At 33.6% G+C, this 18,878-nt stretch overlaps 4 protein-coding genes across 6 annotated transcripts; 2 read left to right on the top strand and 2 right to left on the bottom strand.

Annotated features, from left to right (window-relative positions):
* Positions 1-563: 563 nt before the first annotated feature.
* Positions 564-10,057, bottom strand: LOC100187468 (tyrosine-protein kinase Fer). 2 transcript variants are annotated; one of them, XM_009859764.3, is made up of 19 exons: positions 9,877-10,057; positions 8,610-8,732; positions 8,360-8,533; positions 8,199-8,298; positions 7,863-7,986; positions 7,588-7,653; positions 7,020-7,157; positions 6,496-6,612; positions 6,144-6,263; positions 5,559-5,585; positions 5,057-5,282; positions 4,513-4,779; positions 4,029-4,151; positions 3,705-3,877; positions 2,561-2,655; positions 2,279-2,402; positions 1,781-1,938; positions 1,527-1,649; positions 564-1,162 (listed from the first exon to the last, which is right to left on the bottom strand). In XM_009859764.3, exons 1-19 carry the CDS (start codon positions 9,958-9,960, stop codon positions 1,017-1,019), a joined length of 2,508 nt encoding a protein of 835 aa, XP_009858066.1. In that variant the 5' UTR covers positions 9,961-10,057; the 3' UTR covers positions 564-1,016. The 2 variants fall into 2 exon arrangements, with proteins under 2 accessions (XP_009858066.1, XP_018666775.1); XM_018811230.2 differs by lacking the exon at positions 5,559-5,585.
* Positions 10,058-10,510: 453 nt separating this feature from the next.
* On the top strand, positions 10,511-16,050 carry LOC100181118 (polyadenylate-binding protein 2-like). The gene is made up of 7 exons (XM_002131874.5): positions 10,511-10,766; positions 10,932-11,040; positions 14,210-14,280; positions 14,413-14,519; positions 14,946-15,033; positions 15,283-15,407; positions 15,649-16,050. Exons 1-7 carry the CDS (start codon positions 10,626-10,628, stop codon positions 15,683-15,685), a joined length of 678 nt encoding a protein of 225 aa, XP_002131910.1. The 5' UTR covers positions 10,511-10,625; the 3' UTR covers positions 15,686-16,050.
* Positions 11,658-14,216, bottom strand: LOC100178751. 2 transcript variants are annotated; one of them, XM_002131899.5, is made up of 6 exons: positions 13,199-14,216; positions 13,003-13,125; positions 12,625-12,737; positions 12,367-12,470; positions 12,169-12,306; positions 11,658-12,088 (listed from the first exon to the last, which is right to left on the bottom strand). In XM_002131899.5, the coding sequence occupies exons 1-6, from the start codon at positions 13,199-13,201 to the stop codon at positions 11,913-11,915; spliced, it is 657 nt and encodes a 218-aa protein (XP_002131935.1). In that variant the 5' UTR covers positions 13,202-14,216; the 3' UTR covers positions 11,658-11,912. The 2 variants fall into 2 exon arrangements, with proteins under 2 accessions (XP_002131935.1, XP_026689525.1); XM_026833724.1 differs by having other exon boundaries at positions 11,974-12,306.
* A 559-nt stretch (positions 16,051-16,609) lies between the features above and the next one.
* LOC100176437 (ubiquitin-conjugating enzyme E2 C-like) lies at positions 16,610-18,878 on the top strand. The gene is given in 7 exon segments (XM_004225805.3): positions 16,610-17,317; positions 17,453-17,480; positions 17,548-17,634; positions 18,199-18,309; positions 18,311-18,404; positions 18,604-18,663; positions 18,763-18,878. Coding segments are annotated over 7 exon segments (540 nt in total). The 5' UTR covers positions 16,610-17,213; the 3' UTR covers positions 18,819-18,878.

The following is an 18,878-nucleotide window of genomic DNA, read 5'->3' as shown; positions in this document are numbered from 1 at the left end:
CGTGGGGATAATGAGTTGCATTCATTCATACTTACTACATCACTTTTGGTGAGCGTATGGCAACCCTGCACCAGTATATGGTTGTAGTGGATCCATTAGAGCTCCAAAAATGGTGTGTCCCAGAAAGGACATGCAGAATTATTAACAGCAGATTCTGTATATAAACATGTTTATATACGGACTCTTGTCAAAAGGTGTTTGGTGCCAATGCATTCTATAGCTTATTGGTAGAAATTTATTTTAAGTTTTACAATGGCATTTTATATCTGGTAGACATTGTAGGTCTGTCACAACAATTTACAAGTAACATACATTTTTAGTCTCTTTCAAACAGTGTATATTTGACATGCACAATTTTCTGTCTTTTGCGGACATTTAATGTTCATCAAAGAAATTTAAGGTCTATCACGAAATATTTGAAATACTAAACAGACGCAACATTGTATGAGATTTTGGCCGACAACAATTTTTTCATTTTTGCAACACAATTTGTGTCTGTGATCATACTTTCTGTAAAATCTTAACACAATTTTTAATTTATAGACAAGAATAATACCAAAAAATAAACATATTTTTTCTTTATTTAACAAAATGATCACAACTGTTCACTTTCTGGGATAACATGAATAAATACGTGCAATCGTGATTCAATTGGACTAATATTAAAACAACGTTGAAGAAACATGGTATGATGGGCAATTGCGAATAAAATTAAGTTTTAGCAGTTTACGTATCAGAAACTTTTGAAAGTGCAATAATAACTGTCAGTACGATACAAATGCATATTGTTAGATTGGCATGATTTGGTGGCATACATTAAGTGCAGTAATGAAAGTGAAGAATTATAGGAACAAAATTAATCGTGTCAAAAAACTGCCTTTCAAGGCACCTCAGGCAAACGGAATCAGTGGTTAGACAATTAACGGAAATAATTACAAAATCTGAATATGCATAACATACAGAACTGCATAACAAAAAAAAGATGTAAGAAAATTAAAAGGGTCTTCATAATTTCATTACGATAGAGTTCTCATTATCCTGTCTATGGTCACAACAATTTCGGCGAATTTTGGACGTTGTTTTGGTTCATACTCCCAGCACCTCTGCATAACCTCTGTGTAATAACTGCTTGGACATTCTGGTGGTTGTGGCATTCTGTAACCTATTGATATATTGTTAGACTTAAATGTGAATTGAAAATACAGCATTGTTGCTCAATCTTTTGTGGTTCATGGCACTCTTTCGGAAAGACTTATTTTATAGTACTTACTATGTATGTATGTAAGTTTGTATGTATGTATGTTATTTTATTCACCAATTTGCAGAATTCAGTATTTAAAGTATATGGGCAGGGGTCTGCTACTAGACACAGGGCCAGTGGTCACTAGTTTAGAATTTTTACAAAGACTGGAACCTTAAAAATGTAGCACCAACCACTTCTGTATATCTAATGATTAAAGTCCTACAAACTTAAAGGAAACTTTCACAATTATGAAACAAAAAAGATAAAAAACTCTAACACTTACCTTTTTCTACCCTCTCTTTTGCTGAATGGTTGGTCATACGGGGGTACGGCAATGCTCCAAAGTTAAATATTTCCCATGATAAAATTGAGAAGCTCCACACATCGCTAGCAGAGGTAAACGTACCTATATTTATGTAAGATAGGGTCAGAACATCTGTACCAACACCATAGCATCTGATCAAAAAGTTTCATTTTCGAAAAAAAAAACTGTCTTCGCATTATACCAGAATTTTGTGTAAATATGAAAAGACGAACCAAAATTCATGGCTTCAGGAGCAGTCCACTTCATCGGGATGTTTTTCATGTGCCCATTTACAGAGTAAACACCATCCTCTTCCTCTCGGGACATCCCAAAGTCTGTGATCTTCACAACCAAATCATCGGATACCAAGCAATTCCTAGCAGCAACATCACTAGAAGAAATGGGACATTTTTAAATAACTATTTTTTTTGTATTTGAGACTACAATTTATTTAAATTCAGAAATTTGAAGAGACAAAATATATGAAACTATAAACAGCAGTTGCATTTTCAAGTAAGAGAGTGTGCTCTTAAGTGTACACAGCGCCCTTTATTCATTGTTTAAACGCGGCGTCTTCTGTCTGATCTTTCTTTCATTTTCGCAATCGCAAACCACAATTAATTATTAACTGGTCTGGAGCAACAGTGGTTTTACTTTCAGATTCCATACGGCAATTTTATAGACAAACATAGATTTATATCCATCGTAATTCAACCACTTTAAACACCTACCGATGAATGCATTTCTTGTCCTCCAAATATGCCAAACCCATACAAGCATCATGGCAGAACTGAACCAAGTGTCTTGGACAAAGTTCATGCTGATTTTGCTTTAAATACTTTACAAGATCACCACCTAAGAAAAGAAATATTGGAATTGGAGAACTATTCCACCCCATACACTTGCATAGGGCGTTGAAATTTTAGATGCAGGAAAACATATGGTCATCTAAAAGTTCAATAAAGCATTTAAACTACTGCATCATAACACCAGAGACAACAGACGCTACCCACCAGAGACAAATTCCATGACAATATATATTGGTTGGCGGTCTGTACACACTCCTATAAGTCGCACAATATTCTTATGATCATAACCTTTTAAAATCCTAAAAAAATAACACAGTTGAAATGTAGTTTCCTAAGCGTATCATTTATAATAGAAAAAACTGAACAGGTATAAGCAAAACTCCATTCTTTATCCTTTACATTTTACTGGTTAAATTTGTTTCAGAATTTAAATTAAATGTGCCTCCCCAAAATACAATACATTTGTGATGTGACTTGAATTTAAGAACATGAACCTTTTGTCATTATCCATACAACAAGTCATTTTGTTTGTTTTAAATATGAAAGCAGTGTTAACAACCTCATAACCTGCTGGTTTCACTTTATAAAGTAAATAAAAATTGGATTTTTTTATTTACTCAACTAAAGCAGAAAAACCAAAACTAGACATGACAAAATTACATAAAGTTCCCATAGTAATATGTTCCCATGGTAATATGAATTCATGAAGGTAAAATACTATTATTTGCATAGACACAGCCGAATGTATTACTGTTTTGTAAGATGAATACCATTTGCATTAGCACATAATATCCTGTGTTTCCTAATTGGGAACTGGTTTTATTTGCATAGACAGTTGACACAGCATAAAATAATACTGTGGCAAAAATGGAGACTGTTATCACATAATATTCAATATTTCCAAAATGCTCTTTCAAGAGTCGCGAGACTAAGATAAGGTTATAAAATTTAGTAAATATTCTTTGTGGGATTATAAAAGATAAGAAAACATGGACCATCTGGAGGCCACAAAAAGAATATTTACCTAACCTACTATATATGTTATTGACCAATATTTTTGTAAGAAAAATGCGAATTTGAACTGGACCAGATAACAGATATATATAGCCTGGCTCGACAGTTCTATTTGGCTAGTTTCAAACCAAATCATAACCGTATCCTCATATTTTAAATAGACTTAAACAACTCTATCACATTTCAATATTGGTTAAAACGTTCTGAGCTTTACATTTTGAAATTCAATCAGGTTTTTTTGTAAAATATTTTCAAACTGTGTAGGTGAAAACAAAAAAAAAGTAGGTGAAAATATATTTTTAGGCAGGTAGGTTAGAAAATGTGGGCAACTAACTTGGCTTCCATCAGGAATTTTTCCTTTGTGTTGTTATCCACTGTTTCTTTACACGTTTTGACAGCAACATAATAATTCTCACGAATAAATAGAGCTTTGTACACCTCACCAAAGTTGCCCTGGCCAATCTTGCAATCAATTGTGAAATCATCATGGCTGAGTTGCCACTTATCCTGTGTTTAGGGAAGAAATATTGGGTTAATGAAACATACACTGTTTTTGAGTGGGAGGAAACAAAAACAGTATGTGGGCAATTAAAAAATCTGTAAGACAGGATGTATCAGTTGTATATAGTAGCCTTTATCTTGTTTACATACCACCTACCTTACATATAGGGTTAAGAAGCAAACAGTTAGTTCTTTTCGTAACAGGTTCACGCTTTTGATAATGGTGGGAAATGAGGTTAAGAACTGTCGGAAACTGGTCGGCCTCGAATCTGTACATGCCCTGTTATAATAATGCGTAGTGTTCATTATTCAAACAAAAATACAAGTTAAAATATTTGTATTTTATGTAGAGTAAATACATTCTGGTCAGGTGGAAAATGCAAAAGCTGTATTTATTGAAATAAACAAACTAAAGGTTAATCAATTTTAGATAACAAGCATAAGACCTCATACAAATAATCTGTAATAACAAAATTACTTGTTTGTTACTCAAATAGCACTGCATCTACAATACAATGTACACTGTAATTTTTGTCACTCTATAGGGTAATAGGCCAATCCTGGCCCACATTCTAGAACCCATGGATTGCGCGACCTCAATCATATAGAATAGATAGAATGTGTCATAAATCCAAACTCACATTATCGGTAACTTGAACTTTAAAGTGACGAACTTGGCCATCCGCTTTTGCTGAGAGGACAAAGTCACCAAGTGAGTTGTTGCTCTCACGAAGCAAAAAGTCTCCATCCTGCTGGAGGAGGCGGAGCGATTCAGTCCTTGGGATCGTCCCGTGAAACCAAGTTTGCTCCTTGATTGTTTTGCTTTGGTCCATGGGACTTTTGACTCCGTCATCTTTAAACTTGAGTTTATTTTTTATGTTCAGTTTGACTTTGTTGAGCATAAAGTTCTGTACAAAATAAAAATATTGTAAAACTATTTGTTGGGGTACTAACATAGAATTAAAAACAACACTGTTTAATCATTTACGAAAAAAAGTACATTTTATGGTCGAAAATACTTGAAAAAAGTGACATAACTGCCTTTAAGACATATTTAACAAAGCACTGGTTAATTCACCCACGATTTGTTGAGTATTATTATCTTTTAATGAACATTTAATTTAATAATCCTGTAGTCGAATCCTTAAACTAACAACAAAAAATCAAAAGTATCAAGACTTTCACCTTAGCCCCTTCCACTGTTCGTTTAGGTTCATAACTTGAACTACTAGAAGCAGTTGATATGGTGTCTAACTCAGGTAGATAAAGTCCTACAGGTGGATCTTGGTCACCCAGATCTTGTATGGCATGGTGTACGTGGTAGTGCAAGTTTTGTAGCATGTGTTGTAAGTTTTCCTGCTCAGTGAGCTGTCTCTTTAGATTCGTACAATCTAGTTGCTTGCTTATAAGCCTGAGAGTAAATAATATGGCTTATCATTGCTGGAGATTTATTGTTCAGAGTTTTTCAGAACACTAATAAAAAATATTTTAAACAAACAAAAGTTTAAAACATGCGTTTAACAATATCATAAAATGAGTCAAAATAGCACTTTTCACCAAAAACACTTTTACCCTTTTATTAAAAAAAAAATCACAAAAAAAATTAAAAAGAATTTCAATTGTTTAGTTACAAATAAAAAGGCTGCTATTGAAACTGACATAATAAATAATTCACAATTAGGATTACCCGATGTGCTTGGATGAAAAGAATCGACTGCATGCAGGTAGCAACACCACAGTTGACATGGAAAGCAACAGAACAACATAAAGTCAACACAAGAAGACATTTACTTACAATACATAACTAGAAGACATTCAGTTACAATTAAATTAGAAAGACATTTGGTAACACCAGTGGTTCCTAAACTTTTTAAAAACTTTGCCTGGTGAACCCTTTGTTATTATTTTGATATTTCGCGGCCCTATGAAAATCAAAGAATGCTATAGGAAAAGTGCAAAAACCACACAATAAAAGAGCTTTATTGTCTAATCATAATCCATGCTTTAAATTGCGGACCCTCTAAAACTGCTGTACTGACCCCAGTTGGTCTGTGGACCCCAGTTTGCTGGGTTACACCATGTATTAACAAGAAATTGAGTTAAACTTATAACATGAGGACATTTAGTTACAGCTAACTTAAAATGACATTTAGTTACAACAAATAAAAAAGACATATAATTAAACCATGTGTTAAGAAGTATTTTAATTAAATTATAACATGAAGACATTTAGATACATCACAGATCATGCAACAGAAACATTTAAACTCACGTTAAATTAGGTAAGTTTTGACTGAACTGTCGAATATCTTCTTCTGTGCCTGATAACGTCTGTTTTAAGTCGTCAATCTCGATCTGTACTTGCTCTAAATCTTCTTGGTATCCTTGTGCTCTGTGGGTAAAAGGGTGGTATAGGTGTCTAACATAAGTATACAGGGTATATACGCATAGCATTAAATAAGTTATGTCCTGTGTAAATAGTAAGTAAATTGGTGATATTGCACCAATTATTAACACGCCATGTGTCTGTAAACGCCGTCTTCTTTACCTAAACATAGGTGACTATGAAGGTCAATTCTTAAGCATATAAAAAGTTAATTAGATGCAAAATCGATGTGACTTACATATGCTCCACCCCTTGCATACTGAGGTTGTTTAAAACAATCTGACCCATGGGTAAGTTAGCTGCTTCCCCCTTCATTACTTCATATGTGATGTTCGCTTCTGGTTCCAATGGAGTTCTGTATTGTCATAGCAAATAAATAAACATTTAATACTTTCCATTCTGAATGATTGAGGTCCAAAAGGAAGGCATATCATGGAATCTGAGATTTTGATCAGAGTTGGCCAATTATCCAAACACCTACGGTTCTACAACTGAATTAGTAACACTGGCTTGATGCAATGTTTATCAAGTGTCTTGCCAAAGGTCACATACGCCTAGTTTATACAAAACATAACTGTTGTACTTCCTACAACATTGATTTGTTAATTATTTATCACAGAAACCGTGTTGTGGTTAGGCTCAGTTTAATATTGCATTAACATTGCATTAGCCATTTGTTTATGGACCAAGTTAAGCAAACTAAAATGCATCAGCAAATTTTTAAACTTTTAGTACTGTGCGTTGTAATTATTGACAACTCACCTTTGAGTTTGAATAAAGCTATCAAACTCTTGATGTGAGTCAATATTCATGACTGCGTTCTCTGCTTCCTTGTGGCAGGACACCAGTTCTTCGCGACACGGTGAGCTGTACGTTAAGAACTCATGCAACGCCTGTTTCCTGTCAGATGAATAGAGTACTCTGTGTTATGACGCATAGAAAGTACTTAATTGAATGCACAATACATGGCTAACTACTATAATCTACTTACCACATGCTTTTTATAGTATGTCTATATAGCGTAATGAATGAAACATAGAACAAGTTACATACTATTTAAAGTTAGATGTGTAAATAATACAGAACATTTAGCAAGTTTTATGCCGTTTTTAGTTGCACGTGTAGATAGTACAATTCTTCATTTGCCTCTTTCCTTACGTTAGCGAAAAATAAAATAAAATTTTAAATCGAAAAGACAGCATATAGCGACAAAACAACAGTTGTTAAAACACACTTACAGTTTAAAACATATTTACACTTAATTGAAAAAAAAGTGTGGTCACTACACCTAGCAGACAAACATAAATATTAATACATTGGGGTAACTTACAAAGTTTCTGCACATTCAGTTTCCATGTGTTGCATGCCGCTTAATAGTTCTGGAAGAACTTGGTTCCTGTAAAAGTTTTACAGCATTTAGTTTATATATCTACTATAACATGGTATTTACCCAGCACTGAGAGAATATCCGTATCTTAATTTTTAATTTGAAAGTAGAAATGGTAAATATGTGTTTGTTGTGTAAATGTAATCATTTGCGTTTGCTATACAGGATAACAATACATTCAGTATCAATAAGGAAATAGGAAACAGGGCTTAAATCACCTGTACTGGTGTTGATGTAATTGGGCTTCCATAACCTGTAATGTGTAATCATTGTGAGCATGGTGAAGCTTCATTGTAGTCTTCCTGTATTTATCTTGCGCTTTTTCAATTGGATTGAATTTACCTATCAATGAGATATGCTGTTTTAATAAAAAAGAAGAATCTTGAAATTTGTGGTTAATTTTTTCAAATCAGTAAGCACATCTTAAGACTCCAAATGCTTTAGTAAAAACAATTTAAACATCAATGACATACTTAAACTAAACTTTTTACATGACAATGACATACTTTAACTGTTATGTCACTTAAACAGTTATAACTAAACCCAAGCTTTACCTTTTTCCACTGCAGCATCATAAGCTTTATGAGCTTGTGCTACTTCTGTTTCAAGTTTCATGTAGCTGGAATGCTTTTTGTCCAACTCTGTATGAATCGTCTAAACACAAAAAAACAACAGTTGTCAGATTAAAAATACACAGAAATGCGGAGATGGCTACCTTGACAAATTTATGATCAATTCTTTCACGATTTTCCGTGTAGTTCTTGCGTATTGTTGTCTTGTCTTTTATAAGTGCAGTCACTTTATCTAAGGTGGAGGATTGCATGAAATCTGCACTCTTCTTGATGCAATGGCTGGTTTGTAGCATGCTGTGCACTATTTCCTTCCATGCCTATGAGAAAAATAATCATTCATGAAAAATATAATCCATTTTAAACAATGTTAAAGATTACTAAAAAACCACTCACATTGAAGATCGGGCTTTGGAACATTGAGTTTTCAATTTTCAAGCCATGGTTGGCGAGCTGCGAGAGCATGTTGGAATATTTCCGATCATGTTCAATTCGACCCAGGATGGTTTTTTTGATGACCTGACATTTAAAACAATGAACATCAACAGTTAAATTGATAAGTAAAAATAACAATTAGACATGTGGATTGAAAGATCATTTAGTGTTAGTAAAATATCGTTCCTATTCAGTAACTCCTAATTGCCTATATATAGTGTCGAAAGATTCTTCACTAGTACCATTCAGTAACAAATTACTGATTGAATGCAACTTGCTTTATTCTCGTTCGTGAGAAAACAACACATGGGACTATACGAAGAAGACGGAATACTTTTTCCGCTAGGTGTCGGCAATTATTTAAATTAAAAAATATGAAAAAAACGCACAAAAAAAACTACAAAGTATTAATAAGTGTAAAACAAATTAATTAAATAATAAAAATACCTTTCTAAATACATAAAAAAACTAGTAAGAACATCTTTCCCACATTAGGTCGGTTATATACCCTCTTTCGTTCTGTTTTTTGTCACAAAGTCTGTGGTGTAACGGTTTGCGTGCGGTCCTATACTCTCTTCGTTTCATTTTTATTGGGTTCGAGTCCCGCACAGTAGAATACTTTTTTTTAAGTTTTTTTTTGTTTGATTAGCACGAGTTTGGGGTAAGGGGATAGGGGTTAGAGGATTATATCTTATGTGTATAAACTGTGAATCTAACTGCTTGCCATAGAATAGAGAAACCAATTTGTCATCGCCTCCTAGCGGGAAAAGTGTTCCGTCTTCTTTGTATAGTCCCATGTAAAAACAACAATTGCTATAACACAGATGTTCTGTTTTATATGCATCTCATGCCCGCTTACGAGTTAGCACATCTGTAACTTTGTGGTGACATATTCATTAGTGATCCTGGTTTGGGGAAATTTTCGTTTATTGTGTTAATCAAGAACGCAAATATATGCCACTAGGGGTAGCAGCGACGAGCCTTGAACAAATAACCGATGAGTTACAGGCAGGCAAGGGGATTGCTATTTATTGTGAATTTGTGCCACAAACTACATTATTGATTGAATACTTCTAAAAGATTAAGCTCATAATAAGGAACACATACGCCGACACAATGGTAGCAGCAACGAGCCTTGAACCTATAACTCTAGGTTACAGACAGGCGCGCTAACCACTGTGCCACGGCGCCGGGCAACTATATAACTTGATAATTAGACATACGGTACCTCTAAAAGTTTGATTTCATAATCTTGTAATCTGATCAGTGCTTCATGAGACGGTTTTCCAAGCAGACTTGAACTAAACTCCATTGCTTACAGCACTTGGTTTAATTTTAGTCGGTCAACTTTATTACATTCTGTACCCCTAATACCTTAAAGCGCACGATCGCTAGTTCTGAGGTTGTATTACAAATGTTAGAAAACCAAAACACTTCACCTGCATAGAAAATGTTACTTTGAAAAGCCGCTAGACGGCGTGGTGACTGCGACTGGTCTTTCACGTTCTTCTTGCGATTGAAAAAAGTTACGTGTTCGAATTCGAAGTACGGTTATGTGTATTCTTGTAGAAAATTAGATTCTTTAAATAACATTTGTATCGTATGTACCTAGCTATAATTAAGAAAAATTCTACATTTCTTTGCTATAAGAGCGTTCTATTATAAACGAATTGAAGTATATGGTAAACGGGTGTTTGTAAATTATACAGTTAAATATGTTTTTTACAATAAAAACTTAATAAGGCATGCTTAAAAACGTTAAATCAAAAAAGTAAATACTCATAAATGGTTTAAACAAAATATTAGATTTGGGTCCATTGTGCTGCAACACCTTCGTAAAACTTTTCATTCAAACCACATTGGTGTGATTTTAGAACGGGTTGCGTGGTTTTAGTTTGAAAAGCGTGGAAGTTGTTCATTCACTTCAATTTACTGAATGATAGTGCTATCTTTTCACATTAAGTTCACGTAAACAATATGGCGGATATAATAGATAACGACAACGACAACAGCATTGACGTTTTTGCAACAAGTGTATCAAACGATGGCGATTTAACAGTTGGAGACGATTCTGCCGTTTTAGATCAATCTAATGGAGCTGCCGATGAAACGGACCCAGTAAGAATAATTTATTGTGACCTAACTACATTAATTGCTTATAATATTGAAAATAGTTTTATCGATGAAAAAAAATTAGTTTATTTATGGTAACTGTAGTTATTTTTCTTAAATCGCAGGAACTGGAATCAAATGGTAACTGTAGTTATTTTTCTTAAATCGCAGGAACTGGAAGCAATCAAAGCACGAGTCAAAGAAATGGAAGCAGAAGCTGAGAAATTAAAAGAAATGCAAAACGATGTGGAAAAACAAATGACACTAAGCCCCCCAGCTTGTGAGTTAAATAATAGTTTAACATGTTGCATGTAATGATTTAATAGATTTTGGCACACAACTTACTCTCATAAAAAATTGTTCTGTAAATTAGTTACGAACTCTTTTTTTACTTTTGGTCTAATAAATACATAACACTTGTTCCATCTCTGCACATGTGAATCCCCATGGGCAATATCTTTACTAAAGAAATAAAGACACTATATAGGCCAATGCTATTTTATGAGTAGACTATGAACATATATATATATATATATACATTATATTTTATGGATGTCTAAAAATTATGAAGTTGTTGTAATTGTTAAGTTGTGCTAAACAGATAAGATGCTCATTTCTTCCTGTCATGCTCATTCTTGTCCTACTTTCTAATAACTATGGTTTATATTTGATGACTAAATGGATGACAATAGTATGCAATTGTGTAATTTAATGCATTTCTCCTATATTTATGAACTACATGTCTATAAAACATGTAATAAGGGAATAAGGTAGATTTTGATGTTATCCATGCTACACAACTTGTTATTTTGGAAAGTGTTTTAAAACTAAACTGCTTTAACGCCTTTGCACATATGACATTGCCTATCAAGCTATGTAAGAAATACTATGTGGACAGACACTTTCACAAAATTGTATTATGCAAATATTACTGGTTCCATTTTGGAAATGGTAAGGTCATGACAAATACTAAAGCTGAAGCGCAATAAACAAGCATGGATTATTCGGAACATTTTACAACCTGAATTAACATAAAACATGGCACAATACCATGTGTAAAAATATGTACAGGATTTTTATCCGCAAAAAAATGATCTTTGTATGACCAAATTTCATTTAATTTAAATAGGTGCATTAGGTAGGCCATGGCAATTATGCCAAAGCGCAACTTCCAGGAATTCCCACGAACTTTGTGCCGGTTTCATAACCAGTAGGATATAAATATACTACAGTCCTATAGTATACTTTTTCGGTGCAGCAAGTAAATGAAAATACAGAGAAATTATTGTCACACACTCCAACCATAAATCTCTGGTAGAGATATTGTTCTGCAAAAAGTAATTATTGTTAATAATGTTATGTTTTTTACTTACTACCACAGATAATTTGTATCGCCAACAACCTATACCTGGATAAAGAACAATTTCATAAACTTTTCCTGTGCTGTATTCACTTCCATATATAAATGTTTTATCGGAGTATCCTGCTATGCAAGGATTAATAGGCAGGCAGGTTGATCGCTTTGCTCTGCTGTTAGAGTTTAAATCTGTCGAAACAACAATAAATCAGTAATATCATTACTATGTCGGTTAAGTTTTACTTCTACCTGAACTGTTGGAAAGGTGTTGTTCGGTAACAGGGCGAAATGTTCCCCACAAACTTGTGCTAGATATGTCTAATTCATAATCTGTCACTTCACTGAACATAGGCCTGTGATAAACGTATATTATATTATATATAATTTGTAACTTGTTGGTAAGTTTTAAGACAATTAACACGCAGTCTTGCATTCACAATGCTGCCAACCTGGTCTGTTGTCTTTGATTGAAAGACTACATCTCCGTATTAAGTCAGAAATTTGTACCTGTATTTTTCTTTTGTTTCTGCAAGCTTTTGTTTTTCCTGTGGGTCTGCAGTGCAGCTTCGAAGTTTTTTGTATTTTTCCAGCTGGCACAGATTTTTCACTTCTTCTCTGGTCTAAAAATATAGTTTAAATAAATATTATAAATTTAAAGGCATATTATCTCATACTTCTATTCTTGAAGGATCATTTTTATAAAAATTACCATACATATATCGCGTATGTAATAGTCAAATATATTATATTTTAATGTTGCTTTTTTTGCAATATGCATGAAACAGCGTGATGATATTATTAGCAGAAGATAGTGTAGGCCTAGTGCCTATTTTCAACTAATGCCAAACCCATTTAAAAATTAAGTTGTAAACTTAAAACACAAACCAAAGGCTCCATTTTTTCAGCTGTGAGTTGAATGTCTGCTTGTTGTAAATCTGCTGCCTCTTCTTCAACAGGAGCAGCATACGCACTCAATACAAATAACAGAAGTTCCGCACAAATCACTTTCTGAAACAAAGAATATTATTGTATTTTATTTTCAAGATGCATAATTAATATCAACCAAATAACTTAAACTTACCATTCTTTAGTTCTAACAATTTTACTGATGTTTCTTTAATAAATTGTAGAATTAGTGAATGTTCCGGTATTTGGAGCCTCTTATATATAGTTTCAGGCTAACAAAAATGTTTCCTGATTTATAATTAGGGAACTAGTATTATTCCGAAAATAGATTTTTAATAAGGAATTTAGGGGTTTAAAAATTTTACTCGCCGGCACGTTTAAAATTATCGTTCTATAGAGGCGGATGATTCATAAGCGCTTATGGGTTTAACCTGTTGACCTGGAGTAGCTCTATTTCCTAAGGGATTAAGACCAAATTTATATTCTAAATTACCAGTGTTTCATGATGTATTTTTTAATAAAATTTCATAAATTGTATGATATAACCACATTTAAGCCTGTTTATAAGATGGTCAACCTTATATTAGGCTTTTTGATGTGTTTGTATAACTACAATATTAAGCTAAGTTTTGTTAACGTGTAAAAACGAAAGGTGGGTTTTATTGACATTTTGTTGGTGTGCAACACTGATAGTGAAAGTGTAAATACACTCGTCGACTTGGTCGTGATTTGTGTGTTGTGGTCGCGCTGGATCATGTTTAACGATCCGTGCATTCCAACCCGTTTTGTTTTGGGGGTAAACACACGCATTGGGGGCGTGTTAACAATAGGCCCAGACAGGTCGGTGCGTCATAACAGCCACTACCGCTCGTGTTTTACGGCATTACACAGACTATAATGACGTCGTTTTCCTATTTGTTTAATCTTTTATGAAATAGTAGTGTGGTTGATTAATGATTAGTTACTCATTCCAGCGGTAATGAACTTTTCATGAGTATTTTTATTACTATTCCTAAAATTCATGCTTTGATGAGTTTCGGGAAGTGATAAAATATAAAATACTATATAGGGCAGCAGTGCAGAACAAATTTAAATATAGCCAATTATTTGCTGGGGAATGTTTATGGCATCAGTTTATATTTTTGGTTACTACAATGTTTAACTAATTTGTCATTGCTATTTTCAGCTGCAACATTTGCATTTCCGACAATAGAGGAAAAAGTGGAGGCAGATTCGCGGTCTGTTTTTGTTGGAAATGTAAGTAGGCTTCAATTTTCAACATGTAATATTTCAACATCCTTTTTTCAGATTCTGTACTTTCTTAAAAGATAAAACTTATATATATATTTGATACAAAAAAATTGTCAATAATTGTGTTTTAAACATTAGGTGGACTATGGAGCAACTGCAGAGGAGTTAGAACAACATTTTCATGGCACTGGTTCAATCAACAGAGTTACCATATTGTGTGATCGGTATAGTGGTCATCCAAAAGGGTAAGAAACAGATGCCCCGGTGGTTCAAAAAGTTTTAGTAGGGCTAGCATTGCCCTGAAATTTAATCAACATTTACAACATTAAACTTGGCAGCAATTCTGTGCAGTTACGTTTGGAATATAAGTTTTGGTACAGCTGAGCAACTAATATGATTTTGTAGATCAATATAAAAAATATATAAAAAACATGGAATTTTATCAGTTTTATGATCTAAGCTAGACGCTTTTAATACCACCTTAAATCCAGTTTAATATGGTGGTTAAACTTGTTTAGAATGGGACACAAGAAATTTATCATTCAGTTCCTGTTGAGCACATAATTGCATATTTCCAATGCTGTAAAGTCATGCAATTTATCTCATAACCTTAAAATTGCTTGCATCCTATTGAAGCATCACATTTACATTTGACTGCAACGCCATTACAGGTTTGCTTATGTCGAGTTTGCTGACACTGAGTCAGTTGAAACTGCAACTGCATTGGATGGAACTTTGTTCAGAGGGCGCCAACTGCAGGTTCGACCATCTATCAGTTAAAGGAAATATATTCTCTGTACAATAACATAACATACTTTTTATTTATCTTTTTGTAAACGATGGCAATGATCATATTATTTAAAGAATGAACAGGGAAAACAATAGTAATAGGATAGTTGTTAAAACACGGGATGGATAAAAGTGTGCTTCAGTTAAATACAATGGCTATTGCACCCAAAAAATATAAAATTGCTACAAAAAAATAAAGCAACCGTTTTGGTTTTACAGGTAAATCCAAAGCGAACTAACAAACATGGCATAAGTTCTTCTGATAGAGGGCGCCCAAGGTACAGAGGAAGGGGGAGGGGACGTCATTATGCTCCATACTATGGAAGGCCAAGACGTGCATTCAGGTAGTGTGAGAACACTGATACAGTAACAGTGTGATTATTTTGATTACCACTTTTAATCTACACAACTGCCATTGGAAAGTTGGGATTTAAATTACACAGAATTATGTGGGTAATTTGGTGTACCATTGTATAAAGTTTAAATTGTTTATCTTCTAATTAAAACAGTTTGAACTGAATATGTGGAAGAGGCTAATCCACATAGCACATATAGAGTAGCCACCAAGCCTTTTGTTTTCCACAGAGGTCGTCCAAGAGGTTCGTGGTATTCTCCCTATTAGAGGAATGGGTTTGCGCAAATTTTAAAATAAGACTGTGGAAAGCGTCGTTATTCTGAAGTAAACTGTTGCTATAGATGATGTTTTACTAGTAGATGTGTGTGCATATTGTTTGCCCCACAAATACCTACTTGCAACAAACTTTTTAGCATCCTGTACTGCCAATCAAAAGTCAGTTGATTTTAAAAGAAATTTTCACAAAAAAAAACAATGAACAAATTTTCTTTAATGCGTTTTTTGGAAATTTGGCGTTTTAAATTTCACTTTCATGTTTTTATAATATGTTCGCCTGTTAAAATTTCTTTCTTACTTTCAATGTATGAGGTGAGGTCTTGTTTGCAGTCGAAATATATGAACTTTTACCAGCTGCCATTTTTCTACCTGTGTGTGAAGGAGCATTTTAAACACTGATTACCTCCATGTTTATTTTTATACACAAACATAAAAACGAAAAAAAAACACAAAAAAAAACAAATTAAAATCAAATCCAAAATTTGAAAAAAAAAATAAAAAAAAAACAAACAAATAAAAAGTCAGGAAAATAAAAACAATAAAAAACTACAAAACATTCATATTGTGTTGTTTTTTCTGCAGCTAGCTTTGTGAAAGCGATTAGACGGCAGGATGTTTACAAGATAGCTTTAGTGCAAGACAGCTGGTTATATCTTCGCTTGCATACCGTATTGTGTTGTTCTGTTACCAACACCGCTGAATTTCCAGCTGTTTCTTGTCTTACAGTCTATCTCTTCCGGGTGCGAGACAATGGCTGCTCTGCGGGGGTGCAAAGAATTGTACTTATCTTGTTGCGATAGCTACAACTGTGCAATTATCGAGCTATTGTTTTTGAGGTTTAGAAAAAGTGGCCGAAGTTTAGGCTATATATATAGTCAGACTTGGTAATGCAAGTTTATATTTGGTTAGCGCTGGCATGCCTGGTTTAGAGACGTTCCACCTACGAGTTTATATTCATTGAAGATATGCTGCTATGTTATTGTATTCGCGTATCTGTGTTATTTAATCTGGTACAAAAGTTCGTTACGCGAAACCAATATCGGCTCGCGGCCGCTGACGATACGGACTCTGAAGAAGGCTTATAATCCATAGCAGAGTCTGATCCCGAGTAGAATCTTAGCTCTCCGATTGCGTCTGTTTAGGAGAAATCATTAAATCTTGTTGGGTTTTGACTTGATTTTGACATAATGTTTATTTGAGGTTAATAAATGATATCGAAAGCCCCCGCGACGTGAAATTAAAATTCTACTTTGTTTACTACGTTTCCGTGGACACACGTGACTGCGTAGATTCGCGATTGCTGATTGGCTAAACTTGGTCGTATTGTTACGTTTGAATTGAATAGAACTTTTTCGATGAACAGCTGGAAGGTAGAAATTTGGGGCAATTCGTCCACATTTTGAAATGGAATAAGTCGTATTAAATTGAATAGCCTAATAAAAGAGTTTGTCTATATTTTTTTTAGATTTTAGAGGTAAACCTATATATATATATTTATAAAATTTACGTAACTTTCGTAATGGCTTCTCAAAACACAAATCCACATGTCGGCGTAATTTCCTCTACGAAAGAAAAATCAGCGAATCAAACTACTAAAAAAGACTCTAATTCCGTCAAAAAAAGGTAAATTATAAATATTGATTATTTATTCTTAAACTAGAGTTACTCATTCTGTACATTTAGTGTATAGGCTATATATTTCTTTTATTTTGTTGCAGTGCTTAACTTCTTATGTTTAACAAAGGCTTTTTTTTTAAGATTACACCAAGAGCTTATGGGACTAATGGTAAGTATTTATCAATCTTAATTATGAAACCGATGTGGTTCATTAATGTTTAATTCAATTCGTACAGATGTCGGCGGAAACTGGTGTTTCAGCATTTCCAGATGGCGATAATTTGTTTAATTGGGTCGGAACTATAGAAGGCCCAGAGGGAACTGTGAGTCACAAATTAAAGTTATTTTTGTTATAGGGTATTTAATAAAAGCAAAAGTCATTAAAACAACCACTGAATACATTAAATAACTGAATAATAACACATCAATGGAAAAATGTAAATCTTTGAATAGGCTGCGTTAACTTTCCTGTTGGTCCGCTAAATATATTAAAATTTTATATTTCGATTGCAAAATGCCATATGGTTAATAGAATCACGCAAAACAGGTATGATAATAAAGAAATCAGCAAATTTCTCATTATGTTGAAGTTTCCATTGTTTGTTTTTTAGGATGCTGTTAATTCGAGGTTGATATTTCTTAGACTGAAACCTCTTTTCTTCAGACTTCTTAATTTAATAGATTTTTTATTGGGATACTAACATATAGGCCAAGTAATTAAAGCTACTGGTAACCTACAGATACTTTATAGTTACTTCAAATTAAGGAGTAGGCGTGTTTGTGAAAACTGAAAACCACATATTATATATATACCAATAATACCTATACTTGTTTTAGAATCTCTCATATTTTTTCATTCCAATTTTAAAACAATAAATGCTTTGTAGGTTTATCACGGCCTGACATATCGTTTGTCATTTGAATTCACGAGTAGCTACCCATATGATCCACCCACTGTGAAGTTTTCAACTCCCTGTTTTCACCCCAATGTTGATGAGTTTTGGAAACATTTGCCTCGATATTTTAAAAGAGAAATGGTCAGCTCTGTACGAGATTCGAACCATTTTGCTTTCCATACAATCTTTATTAGGAGGTATGTTTATTATTCTGGAATTTTTATGGCATATGTTGAAATATAAAGAGAAATGAGGTTTCTATTTATTATTAATTAAGTATGATATTAGGTGGAAAGGTATAATGTTTCTATTCATTGAAGTTGTTATTAACACAAGATGCTTAGTAAGAGATAGCCAAGTGAATATACTTAACTTTAACTATATTTTTTTGCTTAGAACCAAATAATGACAGTCCTTTGAATGTACAAGCTGCTGATATGTGGGCAACGCAAACAAGTAAGTGATGTGTTTAACATATAGGTCTGCATATGTTTAAAGATGTAAAAAATTGTACTGGATCTTTAAATACAAGCTTTACAATGTTAAATTTTTCAGCATACAAGAAGCACTTATTGAGCCACTATGAAAAGACCGCAAAAGGACCTTTATGACAGCAGTTCTACTGCAGAGGTAACAGAACTGGTTGGTAGATCAGGTGCACATGGACTTCC

This window comes from Ciona intestinalis, chromosome 3 (genome assembly GCF_000224145.3).
Source record: "Ciona intestinalis chromosome 3, KH, whole genome shotgun sequence".
Lineage (NCBI taxonomy): Eukaryota > Metazoa > Chordata > Ascidiacea > Phlebobranchia > Cionidae > Ciona > Ciona intestinalis.
This window is presented reverse-complemented; position numbering and strand designations above follow the sequence as displayed.

Excerpts from the sequence above, each read along its gene's own strand:
- LOC100181118 (XM_002131874.5), top strand. The coding sequence starts at position 10,626 with ATGGCGGATATAATAGATAACGACAACGACAACAGCATTGACGTTTTT. Across the intron at positions 10,767-10,931 it reads CTGCCGATGAAACGGACCCA|GAACTGGAAGCAATCAAAGC; the intron begins GTAAGAATAATT and ends CTTAAATCGCAG. Across the intron at positions 14,281-14,412 it reads GGTCTGTTTTTGTTGGAAAT|GTGGACTATGGAGCAACTGC; the intron begins GTAAGTAGGCTT and ends TTTAAACATTAG.
- LOC100187468 (XM_009859764.3), bottom strand. The coding sequence starts at position 9,960 with ATGGAGTTTAGTTCAAGTCTGCTTGGAAAACCGTCTCATGAAGCACTG. Across the intron at positions 8,733-9,876 it reads ATGAAATCAAACTTTTAGAG|GTCATCAAAAAAACCATCCT; the intron begins GTACCGTATGTC and ends TTTAAATGTCAG. Across the intron at positions 2,656-3,704 it reads AAATTCCTGATGGAAGCCAA|GATTTTAAAAGGTTATGATC; the intron begins GTTAGTTGCCCA and ends TTATTTTTTTAG.
- LOC100178751 (XM_026833724.1), bottom strand. Across the intron at positions 12,738-13,002 it reads CTGAAAAAATGGAGCCTTTG|ACCAGAGAAGAAGTGAAAAA; the intron begins GTTTGTGTTTTA and ends CTATATTTTTAG. Across the intron at positions 12,471-12,624 it reads GAAACAAAAGAAAAATACAG|GCCTATGTTCAGTGAAGTGA; the intron begins GTACAAATTTCT and ends CGTTTATCACAG.